Genomic DNA, 26,222 nt, shown 5'->3' on the forward strand with positions numbered 1-26,222 from the left:
GAGGAGAACTATATGCAGTGGAAACTGAGAACAAATCAGATAAAGATCTGCAATAACATTAAGAAAGAATAATGGAGTGTTTAAGTACAAAACAGTCCTGCAGAAAACAGCCTATCATGCTCTTACTATTAAAGACATGCTAAGGAGACTCTCTCACCTTCCTCCCGAAGAACATGAGATATACAACTCTGATTTGTACAGATGAAGAACTTGCAGGCAAGGATTTGCAACGCTATGTCCACCCTTGCCTGAAAAATTGTCTCCTCATATATTCTTTTACATTGGGTTGTTCCCTGATATATATAAAGAAAAGGAGAGAGAAAGGGAGAAAGAAAGAGAGAGGGGGAGAAGAGAGATATCTCAGCATGTATGTGTCATCCATACTCTGAGTTCAATCCTGCCAAGTGCAGCTGCACTGGCCTCCCCAGCCCTACCTATGCAAGGAAGGCTATGCAAGGCTGATGGCTCAGGTGATCTCTCCTCTTAAGAACAGAAGAATGTCACTCTTCCAATCAGACTTATTTTGTTTAGCTTTTCATGGACTTTTATGACACTACTGCAAACAGCTTAGAAGGAGAACACATCTGGATGGACAGCTTCTCCAAAAGACAAATGTAGCCCATGGATAGAGCTGGGATCTAAGCAGGAACCTGAGTGACACAGTCTGTCATATTATGAATTTTAAAGATGAAATTTTCTTCATGAAGAGCTACAGCTAGCAGGGAGGTCAGGTTGCTAAATGAACATTAAAAGTTGAGACCATTTCAGTTGTCACAGTGTGCTGACCAGCACAGCTACACAGCCTGAAATAGCTGTGGTCTACCACAGTGATGGACTCGAGCACCAAGGTAAGGCCAGCAGCTCAGCAAACTGCTACCCTCAGAAAAATTGAGCTTGCTTCTCTTTAAAGCCTAGTTATTAAATACTTCAAATACAGCCAGTATAGGATAAAAGCTACAGTTGCCAGGCCTCTCACTATTTTTTGTTACTTTTTTTTTTAAACAGGAACTTCTCTAGATTCTGTCACCTCTCTGTCAGCATTTGGAGAGCTGACATCGATAAGGTGCTCACTAATGTGCCTACTATCACATCAGGCTTAATAGCAAGAAATTTTTTCAGATCTTTAATATTTCTCAGGACATAAATCTTTTGGGGGTATCGCTTCCCTTTTCTATCTCTGTAAGCAAAAACACTCTTCTTTCACCTAGATTTACTGATGCTGAATCATCTATAGCACCACAAGGTAGAGCTCAAATCCAAGTATTGGGTGCACTTTTCTAGCAAGTTCTGAACAAGGGCAGCATCACCAGCAAGAAGTTAAAATTCCCAGGGCCCAACTGTTCCCAGCTTTTGGCTGGGCTAAGATAAGGGACTACTAACATACGGCTATTTAAAAATGCTCAGAGCTCTGATTCTTTGTTGATTCATGCTCCTTACAAATGCAAGCTAATTTAGTATTCATGAAAATTAAATTCTCTCAACACTGTCTGGAGGAATTTCACACTTCACACACATTTTCTCCTCTATGGGTATATAAGAGAGATTCGTTTTCTCAAGACATTTCAAACACACCACACTCTTGCTATAGCAGTTACAGGTCTTTTGAGAGTAACATTCTGAAATGTACCAAAACAGATTACCTCAAAGAGGGATTAAAAAGAGACCACAGTATCAGACTTAATTCACCAATGGCCTCTCAGAGTTGTGCTGGCATCAAACCAAGATTCTAAATCAGAAAGATAGTTAGGCATGATAAAGGGCTCTGTAAACTAAAGCTGTTAAAACAAAAATAAACAGCTGTGATAAAATTAACTCCATTCAAAGCAGGAAACAAGTAGTTTCTAAATAGCTTAAAATGGCAGGGACAAAAAAAGGGGAATCCATTGTAAGTTTACAGAACTTTCTATTTTGAGCTATTATTTGGCAATTTAATTTTTGTTCTTTATTCTGGATTGTTCTCTCCACCAACAATTTGTGGTACTGGGCAAACGGACCAGGATGGACCACTGTCCTAGTTAGAGCAGCTGGGACCAGTTCATCACTGTGTGGGTGTAACCCAAACTGTGTATTCTGCACCCTCTATGTCATTTCCCAGGAACTGTTAACAATAGACCATTTGCAGCAGCTGCCCAGAGCACACCTGAACCCTCAGGCTATAATCTGGGTGTTAAGAAGCGTGTGAGATAGGAGGATGTTCCTATCCTCACACCAATGACTCAGGTGTGATAACTCCCCTCCGGGGAGTCATTAGCACCTCCATACCCAGCCTGAGGAGTCATGGCTGCTAATGGGCCACCAAGGATTCCAAAAATATCTCACAACTCACAATCACCCATTGTGGAACTCCCTACCCTGGGGGAGGCACTGGGCATTCCCACTCGAACCTGAGTGTGTATAATCTTGGGGTCTTGGGACTTCTGGGCCTACTCATCGGATCCAGAGGAGGACCAGAACCTCGACTGGACTGCAACCAACACTCTCACCAATAGGTTTTCCTTTCCTTTTACTTTGGACTCAGGGGGACCACATGGGGCTCAGCATGGGGGCCAACGAACACCATTCTGTTCGTGCTCCAGGGTGCTGGGTTATACATCTGGGTTTTGTGGGTTAAAACCAATTGTTTGTCCATTTAATTGTATTTATTGAATTATTTTTATTAAATTGTAACTGATTTATAATCTCTTTTGAGTTGGGTTTATTTCTCCTGCCAGTTTACCTTTAAACCAGCACAACCACTCTGACAAAGTATAGGCCAATGACGCTCTGCCCTCTAAGCACTTCCCTGCTTGCTCTGTAAAGCGACGGGAAAGGTCAGCTGTTCAGAGGCACACACCTGAGACAATGCAAAGGATCTCCTGATTTGGTCTGGCAGCCAGAGAGAAACGCTGTCAACTGTGTTTAATAGAACAAAGGACTTTGTAAACGAAGCTTATTGGGTTTTTTGCCTTTTATGGAAGGGAAGGAAGGTAAGGGGAAATATGTCCTTTCCTTCTATTTAGAGAATGATAGCATGGAATGCTCGGGTGACCGATCTGAATAACAAAGGTGGTGAAGTTATACATGGTAATTGCAGTAGATGAGACAGGAACTGTCCTTCCTTTTCCCCCACATACTGGCCAAGATAGAATGAGTACACACAGCCTATAAGGTATTTTTCTTGAGCTTGCTCAAGAAAATTCCCAACAATATTCCAGTGTCATTAAAAAATCAAAACCAGAAAATGAAATTGGATTCTAAACATTACTGTAGAAGAAAGACATGTTGATTCTTCAAAGTTTAAAATTTAATAAATTCATGCTTTCAAAAAACAAATTTATGCTTCTTTACCAGGAGTGGTTATACACGTACAAATTGCTGAGGCAGATTATCTCAATATTAGTCACTATTTGTTATTCTCAGTCATATTCCTTGAAAAAACATAACTGTGTCAGCTAAATATTTTGTCATTTGCTTTCAGCGTGTTCATTTTCCTTTGCACAACAGTTCTTGCCACATAAGTAACAGCCCCAAGACTTTTATGCTTGCACAGGTAATCATGCAGGGAAAAGGGGAGTGGTATCCAGCACCACGCAGCAGCATGCATTAAGGGCCACGCAGGACAAGCATCTCCTGCAGCAGGAACACAGAGCCATCAGTACGGGAGCTGGTGGCTTCACCTCATCCCCAGCCACCTCCCCGAGTACTGTAAGAGCAAATAGGAACAACCACTCATTCAGGAGTTCTACAATTGTACCATCGTCATCTTCATTTTGGAACCACTTTTTTCACCACCCTCACTAAGTACAGGAACATGTCATTACACATGAAAGGACAGTGACCACAGGCGATAGGATTCTTTACCGGCCACTCACCAAACACCAGTCTTTGGTGAGACCCATGAAAAATTGGTAGTGGGAATCCAAATCAACAGAAGGACTTACTGTGTTTCACCCCAGTCAATATAATGCTTCCACACACCACCCCCAATCCCTCGCCATCTGTACATTCATTCTCCAGAAAACAGGATGCTTACTTTTAATCATAAAAATTTCCCTCACCCAATTTTATCATTGTTCTTTCTCAGATGTTATTTTTCATTGTAGTAGCTGTGTATTTGATATACGCTCTTCTTTGCAAGCAAGTTGTAAGAAGCTGAGGTGGAACACAAAATTGTAACTGTCCTCTTTTCAGAACTGTTAAAATCCACATTTGGGTTTCTCATTTAACTCTGCTCACATTCAGACACTCCTAAATGGGGTTTATAACATCATAAGTACATCAATTATACTGATTTATCAGAAGTCTGACCAGCCATAATTCTGCAAGGATTAAGGGGAGGATGAAAAACAAAGGAGAAAAAAAGTGGTGGAGTAAAAGAAAACACAAAACACAATTAAGGTTACTCACGAATACTTCTGTTTCAACGATCCTGTCTCATCTTCTTCCATTATATCTAATATCTATTACTGACAGCATTGTGGATCCACATATAAGGAAAGAGAGGCAAATATTTGTCAAATCAAGCATTTTATCTGCACTGTTCCTCAGTTATTGCATCTTTGAAGAAAAAGAAATTGAAGCAAGAAAGAGAAAGTAAATCAGTAAAAACAAAAAAATTAGAAATCCAAGAAGCGTTTTTCGTGGAGGTGCACGAAAGTTGCAGGATGAGAGAAAAGAGGGCTGTGATCAACAAAATGACAAGTAAGGTATTTTTTATTGCTGCGTGTCTCTCTTCACCCAGCATATGCAGTAGCAAAGATTTTCTGACAGCAGGTTGATAAGCAGAATGCCAAGGAGCTGGAATTGTTGCTGAGCAGAGCCTGCCATACCTAATGACCAAAAAGCCATGTCAGCATATGAAGGCAAGGCCGGGTGTTTATGCAGCAGACAATCTTGCATATCCCAGTGAAGGTATCTCTAGAAGCAGCTACACACTAATTAAACAGCTACTACAGGCCTTGGTTAAGTAAGAAAATTTCTTTTAAACAGAGCGGTTGGGAAATGGCTTTCAAAATAAACGTATTTAGCACTAAGCATGTGTTTGTAAAGTAAAAGCTCTAAGCTTGATTCAAAAGCTGAGCAACGCTTCATGCAGTGTGATACAGGTGAATTCAAGCGCCCCTTCGGCACAACTAATCTGAAGTTATGAATTGACTTGACCTTAACTTACGGAGAAATCAGAAAGCTGGAATTAGAGCAGCTATGGGTTGTTTTAAACAGACATCCCTAAATGAAAACAATTCGTTGAACGCCTCCAAATGGTTTTCACTGGAGACATAAGCACACGGATATTTGCCTAAAAGTATGGACCACAGATCAGATATGAAATGGAAGGACCTGGTCACATCATCAGTCGGGATGTGTTCTTCCTGCTCAGGAAGAACATGATGAGTATGCAGGAAGTGAGCTGTCAACAGACGGAGCAGGAAGAATAAGGAACCCTCCTTTTCTATGTTAGTTTAGGAGAGAACATCTCTAATAGTAACAACAGTGCCAACCCTTGTTTTGCCTAAAACTTCCAGATTGACTTCCTGATGACCTGATTTTGAGTATTGCCCACTCCTCAGTCCCAGTTCCAACCCAGTAAGCAACAAACAGGCCACAAGTGTATCTGGATATCTGGCCTTCTGAGATGCAGTTTTATGGAGAAAGCAACATACCTCTGCAGCATGAAAAAACATGCAACTCTCAACCAAATGCTAAGGAAGGTAGTATTAAACAAGACATCTTTTATCATCTAAACAAAGCTTAGACAGGTGTATGTCCCGAGTAATGTGAGACAATCTACCGTGGGTTAAGCTGTCGTCTTGCAGCTGGTTATCAAGTATTCCTGTAGACACCTACCCAATCCTGCACTCTGAAATCAATTTGATGAAATTTATTTTCTGTGACATGGCACAACCATGGGCTGCTATGATTAACAAGGAGAACTAAATGCAGAGCTCTAGCACAACTGGAAAGGTGACTGAATTCTTCCTGACCACTTACGCTCACCCTAAATGACTTGAGAAAAGAGGAGGGGTGATTTGACTCTTAATGAAAAATTTGCTGGGCATGGAGAGCAGGTTTCTGAAAAATTTTGAAGGATAATCCCCAGGAAGATTGTGAAATTAAAGGCTTCAAATGCAGACCCTGCATCTGACTTGAAGCTTGATCCTAAAGTCAGAAGTCAAGCACACTGGAGATTTACTTCATAAATTCTTATTATACTCATCAGATAGGTGGATTAGAGAACCTGATGATCTAAGAACTCTGCAGAAAGCATGAAATTTGAGTGACTCATAAGCAGTCATGAAGACTGTATGGTGAGAAACAGCAAAAAAATCTGAAGACCACCAGCCACATGGTCTGCTCCAGCCAGGGCAAGAGCTTGGTTGGAAGCTCGAGAAGAGCTGCAAAATGAATTCTAGTAGACAGGGAGATAATTCTCCATGAGGAAATAATCAGAGTTGCATACAATCACAAAGATTTTTGTTAAAAAAAAAAAAAATATCTTGTTTAGTTAAAAAAAAAAAGTGTAAGCGCAAATATCAGAATAGAATAATATCACTACAACTGCTTCATCCTTTGCAGTGGACTTGCATAAGCCCTCAGAAGTAGGAGAACAAACACTCCCACCTAGAAAGGAGAAAGAAGGGTAGCACAGCTTGGATCTTCTCAAGAGAAAGCTCTCTGGGACAAAAGCAGATGCCACAGCCAGCACAAAATCCTGCTCACTGGAAGACAGGACTGAACACTTTGTACTCAGTCACACTGAATGTGAATCAGTAGGATCTCTTCCTGCTAGATTTTTCAATGAGGAAGCAGCTGGAAGGACAGATTTCTGTCTTCCTTGCTTCCTCTGTCTTGCATCTGATCTAACCATCCTCTCTTTTTTTGTATTAACAGGGCAGTAAAAGCACATTGTTAGCAGGATGTGCCCTTCTTCTGAAACGCAGAAGGCAAAAACCTGAATGTGAAATGAAAATATCTTTTACTCTCCTTGGCAGAAAAAATGTCTCAGCCAAAATGCTGTGAGTAATAACTGTCAAAGACAGAATGCCAAATGAAGACCATGCAGTAAATTAAAAACTAAAAAAACCCCAACAAAACAAACAAAAAACCCCAACAAAACCCTAAACAAACCAAACCCCGCAATGTCCTTTAAGAAAAGCAAAGCATATCTTATGAATTCAGCAATCACGATGGGAACTTAATTTTTACAGAAGAAGAACTTTTAATTCAAAGATTGGTGGTTATTACCAACAGTCTTCTTGTTTCAGGTGGCAAAAAGGATGGGACTAAATGTCCTTAATTTCAATCCATAGCTGAGATCCAAACATCCAATGTAATTCACGATATACTGTGGGCTTACACACATACATTATACAGACACAGAACATACACATGCACAGAAGGAACAGGTGCATTCTCATTGCATTAAGGCAGTTCATCAGCAGCAAACTGACTTTAGCTTACAGACAGATATATATGCATGTAGAGTAGCCATAAGTGAGTAGCAGTGGCACATTTTACAAGTGTAGATAAATCAAACAAGTACAGAGGACTAAAGCTATTGCTTGTTGATTTTGAAACACACTCACTGTTATAACGTCTGTAGCTGTCAATCTTTGCCGGTACCACTCTGTACAGAATTGTCCCTTCAAAGGCAGATTTTCCTGACAGCAGGCAAGAGAAGGAAAGACGAAAAAAAAAGAGAAGGGGCAGGGTGGGGGTAAGGAGATCGAATGGTGGTAAAAAGAAGGGAAAGGAAGACGTTTTAATCTGTATTTTCAGTCACTAACATTTTTAAAGCCTCATTAGCAAAACAACGAGAATATTAACAAAAGTATCTGATTGTACATGAAGTTAAAATATTCTTACTGCATGTATGTCAGATAAAATAGTCTCATGATTTTGCTAAAGCTGTTCTTTACAGTGTCCAACAGAATGCATTTTTCTTAGGTTTTGTTTGTTGTCCATCAAGTTGTGAGTCTTGCAAATAAAATTATTTGTCTGTTTTATGCACTCTCCTCAAAGAGCACAGGGGAATCCTGAAAAAATATCATTACTGCACTGCAATGATGTACTCACAGTGGCTCAACATTCCTGATGCAGATGCACTGCACTTGAACAAGCACAGCTGACATCCAAACAGGGCAATGAAATACTCACTGTCTAATGTACCAGGATGCTGTGAGCATCAGAAATACTGAGTCTTTCCAAGATGACTTATTAGAAATATTTTGTAGATGGGAGAACAGGTTTTGTACATGGCCTTAAGAAATGCCTACTGAAAGGGATAGGACACTAAAACCCAAATAAATCAGTTTTTCACCAACAGCTTAATCAGGTGTTTGACTTGGCACACATTAACAATAATAATAAAATACTAAAATTTAAAGAGAAAACAGCAAAACAACAAAAAATAAATCCCACTTCCCATCTTATATATTTAAGATAACATTTTTATAACAAAACCTATTAATTTCTCATTGGGTGGGTTTTGGTTTTTTTTTCATTGCTAGTGAGATAACTCATGCTCTGATATTTAGAATACAAAATTCAAGTGAAGGTAAAGGAATAAGCAGCTGAGATATTTTGTGTGTTGGGTTTTTTTTAAAGATGAGGTACCCAGGCAAGCCCAAAAATATACCAATGCAGCTTGTTGCCAATCTCCCCTACATTACCAGCAAGAAAATTAATGTCTTCAGTAAAATTTTATTGCAAAATAGCCAGTATATGGGAATTGCCCCAAGACAGAATCACACTCATTTTGGTACCAAAAATGTGGTGTTTTTTTCTCCTGTATATCATTCTGTTGGACTTTCAGAAAATAAAATGCTATACTCATTTATGTATTATAAAAAGCTGTTCCTTTGTTTTGTTCTTGCAGTTTAATTAATAACGAAAGTTTTTCATTTTTACATGTTGAAAATAAATGAAGTAAAAAAGCCACAAATCCATCTTTTCACTTTGTTTTTACAAGATACCATTAAAAGAATATTATTAAAACAGTCAAACAACAATCAATCCACTGCTAAGAGAAATGTATGTTAAGTTTCACAACACTGTGGAGAGCCAGAGAGACAATAATGGAAATCTGAAGTTTTAAGAACTCAGAATAGAGGAGGTTGTCTGCCTGAAGCATCAGCTGATGAGTCTGTCATCAGTTCTAACTCCAGCAGTCATGACTTCTCAGTGGCCATCACTAACAGGTTCTAAAATTGGTTGATATGTACCATGAGGCCTGGCTGTACCTGAACAAACGCATACAAGAGACAGCAAGATATAAAAGGCCACCTTTAAATGCTGTCATGACATTGTTGTGAACATGCTAAATGCTTTTTGAAATAACCTCCTTAATAATTAATTGTGATTATCTCAAATAGAATTTATTTGACTACACGTCATTTCGTTGCTTTTCGACAGGCTGTAATGACAGGAAATGGTATTGAAAATAGTCTTAAAATTAATACTAGATCTCTGAGAAATCTGTAAAATAATCTTATCTTTCATGCATCTATTTAATATAGTAATAAAATTATAATGTATACTTCCTGTTCATGCTGTAACTGTTGGTCAAAGAAAAGCAATGTTTTAATTGAAGAGCATGCTTTAAAAAACAAGGAACTGCTGTTTACTCTAAGAGTACCCGATCCTGTCCATACTTACATCACAAAATGTGCCTTTGGAGACAAAAAAATTTGGCAGTCACTTTACAGCTGGGATAAATACTTTAAAATCAAACAAGCCAACCCTCAAATATTTGGATCTTGTAACAGTCTTGCTTTCCAATCTGTGGAGCACCCACTATCTGAGGGAAGGCACAGGTTCCCAACCCTTCCAAGTTAAGAGGAAAGTTAAGTCTCACTGTCAGGATTCAGAAATATTTGGGCACTTCCAAAACTAGCCTCAGGCATTTTCAGAATAGGAAATTCTTGCTCTGTAGAAACTTCTGAGGTTACTCTATGGCAGAGCATGAAAAGAAACCAAGATAATTTCTTCTGGCCATTTACTCTGATCTGCCACAAAACTTACACAAACACAACAAGACCAATAAAACCAAACAACATTCTCCCCATTTGACCTGGTGTAGATTGTAACATAAGGGCAGGAAAAATGTGTTTTTATTAACCTTATTCCTAAAAAGCCAAGTTATATATTTTTTCTCTTCCACATTTCTGTGCAGAACCTCAGTGATTGCCCAAGGTTCTTGTTCAATGTGTTGGTAGAGCCCCTCGCACCTCAGTGCCATAATCTAGAATTTCTATTCAAATCCTGTGATACAGATGTATTCAAACAAAGTTTCCAGAGAAACAAAAAGGAGTTATTGCAGATTTGAAGGGCTGTCATGTCTTGTGATCCATGGAGGAAGGACATGATCTAGAGGCACGAATATACACCCTTTTGAGATGTTACCCAGAGCATTTCAACAGTAATACTAACCCGATGCTCAAATCTTTCAGGGTTTACTTGTTTATTTTCTATTTTACCATGTTTTCAGAATAAGCACAGATACTTGGAATGAAATTATCATTCTTAGTCAGTTGTATAAACTCACTGAAATTTTTGCAATCTCATTATGGAGATTTTCAAATCCAGATAGTCAGTGTATCTGAACTGAGCCTCATGAAGCACAATGTGGTAGAGAGCAACACCTGTATCAATTACATAAACCATACAGAAAGAACTGAGTTGATGCATAGTTCCCATAATTCTTCTAAGGGAATGTAATTATTAAATCCGTGGTTTTACTTGAAGAAAAATAAGTAAAAAAGCATTAAAATCCCCATAATAATCTCAAAATTCCGAGAGTCCCAGTCTCTCTCAGGAGGTTTACAGTGTTCTTCTGTTTTATAGGTGTATCTAATAGCTCCTAATAACACATCATCTTACTTACCCATAAAACACCTCCAAAGAATTAAAGGAAGGACAAAAATCTATCTCTCAACTATAGTTACCTTCAGTTTATTTAAAGAGACAAAAACGATATCTGTGTTACTGCTATCTTCTCCATACAAGTATCACAGCTTTGGATTCCACTGACAGTTGGAACCAGCACACAAAACTGAGTTTGAACAAAGCATGTGCCATAATGGACACCAAGAGCTAATGCTTTGTGGCTGCTCTGGCACACTCCAATGTATATTTTGTTAAAAGCCACTTTAGAGATGCTTATTATAAAGTAAATATTACTTTATAATGGAACATTCATTCATTCATGTAGATAAAACTGGGGTATTCCTTCCTGAACAGTATCACCTACTTTGTTCATTTATTTAGTACCAAACACTACAGACTCCAGAGCTGGAACTACATCCACACAATTAGTTCTTCCAAGACTCACTGTATTTATAATGAACATAATTCATGATAGCATATACAGGTTATAGAAAGCAGGTTGCAATCTCACCGAAAAGTGCATCTTCACTTAATGCCCATTTTTCCTATCACATTAAAATTTTTAACTTAAAAACATTTTCATTCCAGTTTGAAGGAGTGTTACATGTAAATATCTTTAGCAGCACTGACCACAAGACTGGATCACCAGTGCCCATTCACACACGAATAGGTGCTCCATTACAAAAACAATATAAAAATTTTTCATCAATGCAAAAGTCAGGTTTTTTAGGATCTTATTTCTTTGACATGGAATAAAGACAATACATTTGCCTTAACTGGAAAACTGAGGAAAAAGAAGGAAGTATTATAATTTTCTACCTCTTACTGACAGCATGAACTATAAAGGCTTTGGTAAATTTCAGGTGAGATAAGCTTACAAAGATGTTGATCGTTTTTTGACTTTTGCTTGTTCAGAGATGTCAGAAGAACACTACATAGCAATGGATATGTGCTGAAAATAGGAAGACCTTGGCAAGTATTGTGTAATTAGCCTGAAATATGCAAATACAATCGACTTTTTTCTTTTTCACTAAAGATTCAGAATCGACCACTGAAGTAGGAAACAAAAAGAATATCTGCTTAAAGAACATAAAAATCCACGAAGAATAACAACTTTCCATTTCATATAACAGCACACTTTTGGCTCAGGTTATTCTCCAAGGGAAGTTATAAATAGGACAACCCACTACCATGCTTATACTATTGCAACTTAGTTACCAAACATGCTTTTCACCTGCAGCAGTACTGGCCCACTGTAAATGAGAGAACAAAGTCCATGTCCCAGTTCTGGCCTTTTTCCCCTTGGCTGCTGGGGCAGTGGGTGTCGGAGGTGATAGTAACATGCTCAGCACCTGGAGGGAAAAAGTGCCGCATGTCCCACACCAATAATTATGAATCCTTAAATCTACTGGAGTCATTATAGAAGGCATGGCACTTTAATCCCTCGTTTAAATAAGCACAGCCACTTTGTAGATGTTTGGTTACTTTCCATGTCTAAAGTCCCTTTCAATTAGTTTTGAAATACAAATTCAATATTCATCATTGCCTTCTCTTTTTTTTGATCTGTTGCAGCTCAGCGAGTCTTTAACACAGCTCAGGGAGCATTGGCAATATTGCAACTCAGGTAGTTCTGCAAGTACACACTTATCATCATCATCTGACCCTTTCAGCATAAATTAAGAACAATGGCATTCAAAAACACTTCCAAGCAAGAGATAAGAATGTGCTATCCTATCAAGGTGTTATGGGGTAAAGACACAGGCATACATACAAAACATCAATAATAATTTTTTCCTTACTTGACTTTACTTGCTCTTCTTGTGCTATTCCAACATCATCAGAATCAGACAGTTCCTTTATGAAGTTGGAAGGAAACATGCCAGTCTTTCCATTGAGTATCCCTTCCCACCAGCCCTCTTCCACCTGTACCAAGACAAAAATAAAAAAAAGAGGGGTTTAACATAAGCAACACTTCTCTGAGTTACGTTATATACATTCAATAAATTACAGTAATGATTCTGAACAGTTTATATTAATTTCAGGTATAAGGAGCACATGGCATAGGCTCCAAGCCAGAACATCTCTCTTTTTTTTTGATAAGTGAAAACAAGAAAGATGCATGAGCCCATCTGTAAATGTCATCAGTGCTGACAGCAGTCAGAAGCATGGATGAGCATTAAATAAAAGGATAAAAGAACAACTAGAGAGCATACGGTGTCTCTACATTTCGATTTTTATGGCTGTCCATTCAATCACTAAATTTTCCGTGCAAACTGTATGACTATTCAAGACAATCTTAATGGACGTGTTTTGTAGATTCTGAGTTTGAATTCCCTAAATAATCAAACGTGAAAGAGAAATACCCATGAAAGGCTACTCAGAGAATCTAAACTAGGTATCTTAAATAATGTGAATATTCCTGCCTTCTCCATCAAAATCTGAAGTCCTGTATTGTAAAAATTAAGAATGTTGCTACTTCATTAACCTGTTAATGTAAGAACTCTGTGGAGAACAAAGAACAGTGCCAATGAATATTTGACTCTAGATTTACAAAGAAGTACTGAAACACATAATAATGATGGTGTCAGAGGGAGGAGAGACACCTCCTAGCCAAATCCCAAGAGGAAAATACCACTTTAAAATTACAAACTCCCTCCTGTATAACCCATTCAGCATTGATCGGCAGTGTCAGGCAGTGAAATGACAGCCCTCAGAAAACAGATGCCTTTAGGTTATAATGGGACAACAAGAAACGACTTATTATATGCATCAGCTAAACACATCCTTGATAGGGAAATATTTTTCATCTGTCAGGCACTGTCCTTTAACCAAAAAAGATGACAGGGGAGGACAGTGTCAATCTGTGACACATCAGCCTCCAATAAAGTTTGACACATCTCTTTCCTGCCTACCTTCCCCCCTACAATTATGAAAATAGAAAGTCAACTGAAATAGAAAGGCTGAGGGTGTTCATGTTTACTGTTAAAAAAAGAACCCCACATTTTAAACAAAACTAGTTAATTATTATAGAAAAAAAGTCCATTTCCTATCACTTATCTGCAAAAAACTCAAGTTCTTAGAAGATAAATCTCTTAATAATACAACCAAATATTTCCCAAAAATATGGAGGAATGTATGCATTTCTTTCAACTTAGTCACACATACAATTTTACTACAAAACCCCACATTTCTTGTTGTCTTGAGTTGAATTTTTGTCTTAATTTGAAATGAGTTCAGACCACACTTTCATTTAATCTCAGTCCCTGTCCATGACAAAATTTGCCCCCCCTCCACTGCCCCCCGCTCAGCTCATCAGTAATCATGGTGAGCTCCAGCACAACTCTGGGAGTTATCTTGCACTTCTTATTATCTTGCTGTAAATTCAGGAGATAGAATACATATGTATCACTCAATCACTTCAGTGAGGTGGAGGTTTTTCACATTATAGTATCAAAGTCTCTAAAAAGTAATACTCCCTTTCTTCTCTCCAGACCAATAATAAACAATATGGAAAACTGAAACTGCATGACACACAACACTTAGTAGATAAATTATATATCTTCACGTATATATGTACAAATTATATATCTAAATAAAATATGATATAAATATTATATACCCATAAAAATATGATATCTTGGTATACAGAAAACAGACAATATGGCCAAGACTCTTTCAGTAATAAAATACTTCCATTTCTCTAATGCAGTATTCCCAGATGGCCATATTGACTGGAGCTAAACATCACACCATAACTGCATTAGCTGATTGACCAGTAGATTAATCAGAGGATTTACACAGTTCCCAAGATCCTTGCTTTGCAAGATGTTGAGATTATTTGACACAAGTAATGCGACCGATATAATTCAGTTTCATCTTTTCCGCAAGTGATTTTCACCTGCTTACTTCTTCCAGGGTAACACTTCACAGTTTCCTTACAGTTCACATTAGCACTCTTCATGTGGCATGTTGATGTATGGATCCCTATGCTTATAGAAATATACATATATACAAAGATCTTTAGACAGGTAAATCTAAACTGGATGTGAATATACTCACAGCATTCATTAGTTTATTGTAAGTTTTCCATCTGACTGAAAAATTAATTGCCTGATAATACCATGTTGTATTCAATAATTCTACAACTTAAGAAAAAAATCTAAAGTCAAACCTAGATTTTTTTTCCACAAGAAAATGCAGAATCATGTTAGCAAGACATCAGAGGTTCAGGTCAAACTGCACCTCCCAAAGATTTAGATGGAAATTTTCATCAAAAGCATCAAAAGTTTTAAGTATTTTTAAACACTATAGCTACCTGCTACATAACTTTAAGCCTCAAAACACAGCAGCTAGAGACAAATCCATGCAATAGAAGACACTAAAATACCTCTAGGATTTAGTTATCCCAAACTGTGGCAGTCCATTACCATATGGTTTGAAAAGCTGCAATAATTCACAGCCAATAAAACCTTTTAAATGAAAATCCATTATTCATGGGGGTAATCCGTCTGGAGGCACGAGCTCAATAAAATTTGTTGCCATGCTATTATAACAAAGTGCTTTCAGAATTTATACATCCAAGTCCTGATTTATGCCCAGCATTCACGTGCTGAACCAAACAATATAAAAAGAGAAGGATTTCATTCAGCCATCCAAGTCCCTAAACTAGATAAGAACTTCTACGATTCATAATATTCTACACACCAACTGTAAGATCAGCCTGCAAATGAAGTGGGTTTTTTTTAAGTCAGAAGAGGGATCTTTCCAATCTGCAAATGTAAGCGGATACAGCTAGAGATATTTTTAAGATGTATTTTCAGTGTTTTATCTGTTCACTGCCTTTTGGAGAGGCATGGCTCATCGTCATCTTGCCAAGCCCGTAGGCTGCCAGTACTGTCACACCACATTTGAAGAGCAACAACATATAGGAACATGACTGAAGATACTTCATTACTTTGTATATTTAGGAGGTAACAACAACATGCACTCAACTGCAACTCAGTCAATGCCATGCACGGGGCAGGGACAGATGCAATATGCAATCTAACACCTGGATGTGATTGAATGAGATACAAATGAGCAATGTCACCAGAGAATGGTTCATCAACTCTAGAGAAATTCATCCCATTAAGAAGCCTGGCCTTTGGGATTTAATCTATATAATAATTACGCAACATTCAAATGTTCTTCCAGTATCGTTGGGCTTTAGTTGTTTTAAATTTTCAATGAGGAAAGAATATTTGTGCTTTGGTTGTAATTTAATTACTCAACCACTAGAGCCTTTTTTAATGTAAATGAGCTTTTTGTAAACTATAAACCAAATATAGATGAAAATAATTTGAAATATACTGTTTTACTTTGTGAGAAAGTAAATGTTTAATCAAATTGTGAGATCCCAGCACACAATAACAACCCAGACTACAAAGACAGTACGAGGCTGTAATAGTTATTTTTACTTAAAAGCAATAATATAAATAAGAAATAATAAATCAAGTACTCAGAATAGATACCATGGAAGTGGACAGACAGGAAAATACCAGAGAATTATATGATTGAGGCATTCAGGCACAAAACCACGAAGTTCTCCTAAGGATATACAGAGGCTAGGACACTAAGCTGCTTAGAAAATAACAAAAATTTATTGAAATCAGCCTATTTCCATGCTTAAAGTAAAAAAATAAATAAATAAATGATAGCATTTCAAGCCTTCAAGCAAATATAATAATTCTATTTCAGACCAGGAATACAGTTTTATTCTGTAACTGTAAAGCAACCAAAGAAAAAATCACTTTAGTAGGTCACTAGGACTACAAGATTAAGATAATCCAAAAATGAGGACACCTTACATTTTACGTTCTTCAGGTTTTCCCTTCACTGCCAATACAATCTGCAACATCCCCCTTCAAAGAAAGAAAGGTCATCCTGACTTGCAGTGCAACAAACCTTTGCTGCTACAAGCCTTAGAAGCACCTTCTCTTGAGAGAACCAGGGGGCCACCCCTGTAACTCCACGACAGGATACCCAAAACCAGCAGGAAATGCTGAGGCCAACTACCAGCAGCTGCCTGCCAGAATGTCTGACTGCCCCAGCTGCTTGCTTACACCTTGCTATATAATTAATAGGCCTAAGTTGTTAAATGATTAAAATGTTCAGCTCCTTGGAATCACTGACCTAAAGTGTATTTCCAATAAATTCCTGTATTGGCTCATTCCACAAGATTTTCTAAAACCTGCAGCTTTGCCTGTTGGGCTGACAGACTACTTACAGCTTAGCCAGGGCAGATGAGGGAGGCTCTGAGTCAGGAAAGGTTTCAGATGGAAGAAAGTCTCCCTGGATCATAAGAAAGTTTTTCTGGGCTGTTAAAACCAAAACATAGTCCCAGGAACAAAAGCAATGCCAGAGGCAGGCAACAGGAAGGAGGGAAGCCCAAGGTAAACAAATTTTCTTTTGCTTTGAGAGAACTAGAGCACAGAAAGCAAAGGAAAAAGCTCTCTTAGTTTATAAATTCTAACGGAAAATCTTGAGCTCAAAGGACAAAAGCAATCATATATTGAAAGGAAATTAAAAACATAGATTCCCAAGAGGCAAAATAAAAAAATCACATTTGCTGCCAATGGGAAAATAAATTTTGGACACAAGACCTGAACAGAAGATGGTGCCTAGAGTGCCACTTGATGGCTTATTCTGGGAGTGCATTCAGAGGAGCCGTACCCATGAGGCACCAACCATCCCTTAGGACTCTGCTTCAGCACATCTGGAAACTGTTTGATAATTCGTGTGCAGGAGGTAAGAATTAAAAACTGCACAAGTACCTTGTATTGCGGAATCTTTTCAGCTTCAGAGTTCTTTATTTACAATGTCAAAATGCACTTGGGGAACTTTTCTTTGTTTGCTTTTGTCATTCATGGTTTTATTAAGTTTTTTAACATCCTCTTCTAAAAAAGACACTAAAGGGCAGTGAAAGCAATCACACAAAACTGGGATGACCCTATCCCTATACAGACTCAGCAGTATTTGCACCCTTATTTCCCCCAAAAAAGGCCTCCTATGACATGAACTAATCAAACAAGAAGTAGTCCCAGAGTCCTTGTGAACAACCTGTTAGAAGAAGATCCAGAAAAACACTTTACCACAGCATTCTACAGAAAAGTAACTGAGAGATGTGAAACCCCAGCATTCATTCCCAGTTGTTTTCTTGCATATTATACAGCTCTGCAATTGTGGCACAGACCATCCTCTCGCTACGGTTAAATATTCATTCCCCTTGCAACACTATAGCTGCCAAAATAGGTCACTGTAAGAAAAGTCCAGCTCAATCCCCAGTTTATCCTGTTCTTGGACATGTGTTGCACCACTTTATCTCACAATAAGAACAAAAAAAACGTATCCACCAATCTTGCCCATAAGAAGAAACCAATTTGTAAAAATTCAGTCTGTATTTTTATAATTTGAAATGAGCTACCGATAGGATTTGATCATGTAATATATGGCAATGTTACCTAAAAGTCAAAGAATAAGCTCAATGGTACTACAGAATGCCTCAGTCACAGATTTGTGAGCTTAACTTCATGCACTACCCATTGCCAAAAAGCTGACTTCTCAGCAGGATGAGGCCAAAAGGTATATAGCAGCACAACGACAGACTAATCCCAAATGAAAGCAGGCTCAGAACTGCTGAATGACATGCCAAATGTCCTTACTCTGATGCTGCAGGTTAATTATCTGGCATCCCATGAAAGTCTAAGGGTGAAACATAATTGGAATTCAGATATCTGCATTTAATAAGACAATTAGTTACAGTTGTATTTTGGGACAACTTTAATTAGAGTTATAGCTAATGAGGTAGGAAAATGACAAGCAAAAAGCCATCAATCACATAATAAACGTGAACATAAACAATGATGAAAATGCTTCTCTTGTTAAGTTTTAAATGCACTTTTAATTTAAGTCTTAATTAATGTCTCCTGGGTATCAGGGTCTCTGTAGTTATGGAAACCTCTATTCTAACAACAAGCATTTTATCTATTGTATTGAATGTTTGATCTTAACATAATTAATTTCCAACTATTTAGGACAAATAGAAAAGAACTGTGAATTCTTAACACAGACAGCCTCCAAGGACATCCATGTGGCAACAACTCATGCTACCGTTTCAATCCACTCTACAGCCCCAAACCACTTTTACCACAGGAGGAATTTCCAATTTTATCTACCACTACTACAGACATAAAAACCCTTTCAAAAGTATCACATCCAATCTGTTGGCACCAGGAAGAAGGATCTGGGCAGCTTTAGATGCTACTACACCTCCACACTCTGAAGCAGAGGTTGGAGAAGGGAAGAAATCCTCATCCTCAGCACATCACTGTGTGATGTCAGTGTAACCTGTTTTCACTGGGAGTCTGGGGCAACACACTTGGACACTGATGGAGGTAGCCGACACTTGTGTTCCCTTCTGTCAACCCTGTGCTGGAGGCAGTGAACTTGAATGGGTTTGAGGAAGAGCAGAACACACTTCTTTAAAGATAAAGCTCAATTAACTTTTCTTTGCAACAGCAAAAGTTTAATGAATTGTCAATCACAAGCAACATTTTAAGACTTTTTTTTTCTCAATATCCACATAAAGATATATAGACAGTATTTGACCTAAACAATACCAGGTTCAGTTTGCTGAAAGTCAGTTAGAAATCGATTTATTTTCAACTAAGCAGAAATCCATAGAGATTTGAAAATATTAATCTAAGTCAATTTAAAACTAATTAATTCAACTGATGCAACTTTCTTAGAGGAGCCAATAAAATACTATCTATGGGAATCTGAGACCTTCTACTCATGAATAAAAAGGTGGGGTAAGAGAAAGGAACAACTGGAAATGGAAAGTAAATGACCATTTATGTTCCAATTACACACTGAACCACTGTTAATAATGCTGAAGATGTCATCCAGTTTTCAGTCTTGAGTAATGATAAACAAAACTGGTATTTTACAAGAATTGTCTCCAATTGTTACCTGTGTGGGAGGGTTTTTTTGCTGTCGTTTTGGATTTTTTTTTTGTACAATAACACAGCATGATTTTGGCCCTTGCAAAAAAACAAAACACCTCAATTCTCACAACTGAGGAAGCCATATTTTTTAATTGTATAATGACATTAACACTGTGAATCCTATTTCAATGACTCTTTATGCAGCATTACCTAAAAGCAGAAGGGTAAAAAGTAAAATCAGCACATTGGTTGGTGCAACTTCTTGCATCAAATAAAGTTCCTGTTTCAAAATAAATACTCTGCCCTACTTTTTCGAGGAATTAACACTACTATGATAAGAGCAGAAGAGGAAGTAATAACAATAAGTATTTGACATCAACTGCTTGGTATCAATGATGATGGAAAATAAAGGTCCCATAATAACACTTCCCAAGGGACTGAAAATTTTTTCTCTACATTCGTATTTTCCCTCCTCCACCAGTCAATCTAGTTCCACCCAAAAGTTGGACAATGCTCTAAAACGCATATGAAGCCTGAAGCTGACCTTCTGTTTCAGTAGCTGACAGAATAGGGTATTTTATAAGGTCAAAGTGGGCACAGCCTCACCTGTGTCAGCTGTTCTTCAGCATTTACTTATGACCAGCAGTTCAAGCTATCCATGAGCAGTCCTGTTCCACACTACAGTAAAACTAATTCCATCATGACATTCTTTATATCTGCCAGTCAAAAAAGCAGCCCTAGACAATATATTTTCTTAAACCTTAAAATAAGAAAGTTGTAAATGTTTTGCTCAACAGTAGCAATTCAGGGTGCAAATTTGAGTTTAAGACTAGGAAGTCTGTAATCAGCAATCCAAGTGGGTTACAAAAAACATGCCCTTAACTATAAGCACACACATGCAAGTACATGGAATGTTTCACTTTTATAGTTCTACATTTTTCAATTTTAATGCAAACAATTTCAGTCTCATTTGGATATAAATAAATCTGTTATTTATAATTAAGTTGCTCAAATTTATAAAAAGACAAGAAATGCATTTTGTAAGAGAAGCCTAGTGTCTCATCTAAATTATTTAATTACTCAGTAATTATTTATTCATTTGGTAGGGTTAGTTTGTTGGCTGGATACTAGGAAAGGGTTTCACTCCATCAATTTACTCTGGAAAGACATAGACTCAAAAATTTTAAGTAATACTTCTGTGGCCATGTGAGGTCAAATATACCTCAAAGTGCCCAATGGAAACAGCTTATGTGATGCCTTGAAACTCATTATAATATCAAGTTTGCACTGTCTTCCAAATATGCTCTTAAATATCTTACAACCTTGAATTCCCCCATTACAAAACTGTTCATAGACAGAATAAGGTTATTTAAGTGGAGCATCATGTCTGATTCCAGGAAGAATGATGTGCAGAGCTGGTGTGCACAGCTAGGTTAAAGCAAAATCAGTGATCACTAAGCTTCTTACATTCATAAGTGAGAATTTAATCTCTCATAAGAAAATGTTGGATGTCATATAGGTTGCAGTAGAACTTATATTCTTTTAGAACTGATTTTTTAAGTGACAGATGTAGGAAAAAGTAAATTAATGTTAACGTCCTAAGTGCTGAGTCACAGGGGAGAAAAAAATCTTACAAATAAATGATACAAGCTGAAACACACCTTTTATTGGCTGCTTGACTAAGGTCTTTTCAAAGCTAAGTAAATAAAGAATAAATGAGTCTGAATACATTCTAGTTAAAGAATGCATGTTATAATTTTGACTTTGGTTCTTCTTGCTATTAAATTCAAGAAGATATTTGTAAAATCTCTAATGGAACACTGAAGGTATTGGGAGCGAACACCATTCCTTGATACTGCACCCAGATTTACTCACACAAAGAAAATTTCTGTATCTCTGTCCAAGCTTTTGTAATTTGTTCCCAGTCCATCTAAGGGATGTGCATTAATTTTCCACATCTATCTGCACCCAAAATAAATGAATCTCAAGTCTCAAATGTTTTGTTGGGGTTTTTTTTGCTTGGTTTTAGGGTTTTTTTTAAACTGATTAGACTAAAATGAAATTCTTAAAGTTTGCTGGCAAAGATGACAAATGGCGAACTCCAGTGGAGATTTGAGTAAATTTCTTAAATGTGTTTAACTTTGCAAACGTAATTTTCCCTGTGACTGGCTTACTAAAACTGTGAAAAGCTTCTTCTGATATAATCTTTGGTTCTTCAGAGATATAAATTCAAGAGCTCTATAGAACAAACTTAGAGCTCTTTCCCTGAACAGAACTCTGAAACACCAACTGATCGACAAAAACCAGCAAAAGTGCTATAGGGAAAAAAAAGTTACAAAATCCATAAAAAAACCAGCAACATCCCCTCATGCCCATCAGTAATCCATACCAGACAGGTCAGTATACCAGATAAGGAAAATGTCTGGTTTAAATTATGTCTTAAAACACACTGTATCGAAGAGCTTAGCATGCACGAGATATGTCATTACTGCATGTGTGTATAGTCAACTAAGGATGTGCTCACCTCTCCCACAACTTCAATGATGTCGCCAACTTTTAATTCCAGTTCATCTTCATTTTGAGGCATATAACTGAAAGCCACCTGACATCTCCTTCTTCTGTTTCTCTCTCCTGATGGAAATGAAAGAAACAGGGAAATCGTAAAATGAAAACAAAATTCCATGCCAAACACAAGCCAGGGGAAATTATGAAAGATGAAATATGATTCTTTGAGCACTCTTACCAGAATCTGAATGCTTGCAATGCTTAGTCTATCTGCCTAGAATTAACTTAAAAAAGAGGGTGGAGAAAAGATTCCTGGTGCATATTATTTTTTCAATTATTTCTATAATTCAATGCAAATAATAAATGCAAGTAAATTGTGTAATTTTTTTCCTTTCTGTAATATTATTCAAGAGCAAAAATTTAACTAACTGTGCTTCCTAGTGACAGAATGGACAAACTTTACCCAAAGGATCTTTCCAGGTGTATTTGCTCCAATTTCTCTTCTAGGCTTATGCTCTATACACATGCTGTAGGCAAATTGGAGGAATGGGAAAGGGATCCAAAGCCTTGTGGCTTTTGCTCATAAGGAAATAAGCTCTCAGCTGTATCTTTTGGTCCGCAAATCTTTCACAGGTGTACAAATGTCTCACTAACAATTTTTATACATTTTTTTTTCATAGAACCATTTAGGTTGGAAAAACCCTTTAAGATTGTTGAGTACAACAAGACTGTTGAGTTAACACAGCACTGCTGAGTCTACCGCTAAACCATATCCCTGAATTCCACATCTACATCTTTTAAATACATCCAGGGATGATGATTCCACCGCTTCCCTAGGCATCCTGTTCCAATGCTTGACAAACCCTACTGTGAAGAAATTTTTCCTAGTATCCAGTCTAAACCTCCCCTGGCACAACTTGAGGCCATTTCCTCTCATCCTGTCTCTTGTTACCTGGCAGAAGAGACTGACCCCCACCCGGCTACAAACTCCTTTTAGGTAGCTGCAGAGAGAGTCAAGGTTCCGCCTCAGGCCCCTTTAAACAAACCCAGCTCCCTCATCCACTACTCCTAAAACTTGTGCTCCAGACTCTTGTCCAGCTCCATTACCTTTCTCTGGACATGATCCAGTGCCTCAATGTCTTTCTTGTAGTGAGGAGCCCAACACCGAACACAGGATTCGAGGTGTGGCCTCACCAGTGTCAAGTACGATTATTAGCCTTGGGTGGATCCCATCCAGCCCCACAGACTTGTACGTAAATACGTGGTGCAGCAGGTCACTGACCTTTTCCCCTTGGATTACAGGACCTTCACTCTGCTCTCCATCCCTCTCTTCTAACTCAGGGGGATGGGTACATGGAGTACAACTATTAAAGACTTAGACAAAGAAGATATGGAGCACCTCCCTTTTCCTCATCCTTTGTCACTGTTTCCCCCCACATCCAACAAAGAATGGAGAATCTCCTTAGCCCTTTGTTTGCTGATGCATTTATAGAAACCTTTTTATTGCCTTCTACAGCAGGGGCCAGATTACATTCTAGCTGAGTTTTGGCCCTTCTGATTTTCTACTTGCATAGCCTCATGACACCCCTGTAGTCCTCCTGAGTTTCCTACCCCTTCTTCCAAAGGTCATAAACTCCCCTTTTTTTCCCGAGTTCCCGCCAAAGGTCTCTGTTCAGCCAGGTCGGTTGCCTTCCTCTCTGGCTCATCTTTTAGCACAAGGGGATGGCCTGCTCCTGCACCATTAAGATTTCCTTCTTGAAGAAGAGAATGATCAGCCTCCCTGGGCTCCTTTGCCCTTCAGGACTGCTCCCAGGGGACTCTGTCAACCAGACCCCTAAACAGGCGAAAGTCTGACCCTTCTACCATCAGAGTTTTCAGACAGACGAGTGAAAATACTCTGTTCCAGAGTTTGTTTGCCAGATCTGTTGACTTACATGTAATTATAGTTGTATAAGATGAGAGAATCTCTCTAAATTAAGTTGCTGAAGTTGGCTGCTTAGCCTTTGTTAGCTGAAGGATAACTTTCTGATATGAATCATGACTGTGTTGGAATGTGGTGAAGGACCAGAAGGTAGGAAGAGAGAAATTATCCAAAACACAGGATTCCCTGACTATTCTCTCTTCTCCAGAAGATAGATGTGCAGTGTATAAACCATGCTATTTTGTATACTTTACATACATGTACCCACACAAGCATATATACACACACACTCCACACAAGTAAATGTACTTTCTCTAATGCTATTTCTCTTAACTGTTCAACACACTCAATACACACCAAAACGGGTTGCGTAAACCCTTTCCAAGCATGGCCTTAATCTGAAATTAAATTACAGAAATAGATCTTAAAGTGAGTCTACTTTTTGTTCTGCAACATTTCTTGATAATCCTGCTCTAGGGCAAACAGTGATAAAAAAAGTTACAGATTTTTTTTTCTAATCTTTTAATTGAAACTAGAGAAAGAAAGGAGAAGGGAATCCACTGATTTTGGCTTTCTGACAATATTTTTCACAGCCACTGCAATCCTGCATGAGTGACAGCTTTTTGAATGTCAAAATTAATACCTTAATGCAATGTAACCAAACTCACTCAGATTGGCTCTTTTTCCACCTAGAGATGACTGCTCATTCTTCACCATCTAAACTAAAATGGTCCTAAACTGACAACTTAACACAACTGTATTCAAAATAAATATAATAAATACCTTCCATACTGAGTGCTTCTCCAATTGTCAAGAGAAGCTGGCTATTTTCCCTAAAAATAACATTCCCACTATGATTTCTAACATCAAGTAGCAACTGATGTGCTGATGTTGCCTGATGTGACAGATGGCAGTTGCCATCCTATTTAATAATAAATACCGTGTGACTCTTTGGAGAATATTTTTGACATTGCTAAGAGAGTAAGAAATAAACACAATTCTGGATGTTAATAATGCGACTGTATGAATCCTTCCCCCTCCCAATTCATAAAGTTATTTTATTGCTCTAGAGAAAATTCAGTGAAAGTCTGCATTTATCTCCATTAGTCTCATGGTTGCCTCACTGCTCTCCTTCTCCTTCCAAATCTTTCTCTAAAGAAATACCTAAGTGAGGAGTAGCAAGCCAGCAAGAGATATAGATTCTATGTACCAGTTAGTTCCTCTCTCTGATCTAATGCAAGCAAACAGATCCAGCAGTGAATACCTTTGGTTTTAAGGAGCTGGTGCTGATGGTCCCCATGTACATGCTAATGCTTGGTGCACTTGAGAAGAACATGAATTCTGTGAAGAGCTCTACAGACAAGGAATATCTGGTTTTTCTTACACTAAAGCAATGTGGATAATACAGCAGTATGAGTTTTCTAAAAAAACCAGACCTGATAGGGAAAGAAGTCAGAGTAACCAAGAAATATGTATATAATGTTAGTAAAGAAAAGCTCTGGTTTTGCAAATGCAATATTCCCACCCATACACCACTGATTTTTTTTGTCTATTTCTTAACTAGCACAAAGTCTCCAAAGACAGCGTGATCAGGAACCAGAAGACCCACTAGAACAACTAACAAGCAGTTTAAACAAAACCACTTAAATCTTGGTCTTCTCTCACCATTTCCCCTTTTGCTAATATTGCCACTAACTGCAGAACATTATTATAGTCTATGCTTTAACTGCTGGTTATCTGAGTTCTAAAACGGCATATGTACCTAAAGCTAATTTCAAACTATAGACGGCAACAATGCTGCAATGAAGACTGCAGATATTTTCTAATCTAAAACATTTCTTTCTTACTTGTAAATTGATGAAAAAAATAATTAGTAGAAGGGTTTTTTTGTGCACTTTTCTTCACACTTAAGCATAAACTGAGTTACTTTCAAGGGAAAAGTTACCGCG

General features: G+C 37.9%; 1 protein-coding gene across 6 annotated transcripts in view; it reads right to left on the reverse strand.

Moving 5' to 3' along the window:
• SH3KBP1 (SH3 domain containing kinase binding protein 1) overlaps positions 1-26,222 on the reverse strand; it is a 215,870-nt gene that overhangs the window by 88,973 nt on the left and 100,675 nt on the right. For 5 of the 6 annotated variants that reach the window (XR_003535148.1, XM_027689211.1, XM_027689208.1 and 2 more), the window contains 3 exons: positions 22,372-22,478; positions 12,663-12,786; positions 7,563-7,637 (listed from right to left, as the gene is read on the reverse strand). Coding sequence is in view for 5 of the 6 variants with exons in the window: in XM_027689211.1 (XP_027545012.1) it covers positions 7,563-7,637; positions 12,663-12,786; positions 22,372-22,478 (306 nt within the window). In the remaining variant the exon portion in view is untranslated. The remainder of the gene's footprint in view (positions 1-7,562; positions 7,638-12,662; positions 12,787-22,371; positions 22,479-26,222) is intronic. The other variant, XM_027689209.1, reaches the window with a different exon arrangement.

This window comes from Neopelma chrysocephalum, unplaced genomic scaffold (assembly GCF_003984885.1).
Source record: "Neopelma chrysocephalum unplaced genomic scaffold, ASM398488v2 Primary Assembly neopelma1_76, whole genome shotgun sequence".
Taxonomy (NCBI): Eukaryota; Metazoa; Chordata; class Aves; order Passeriformes; family Pipridae; genus Neopelma; species Neopelma chrysocephalum.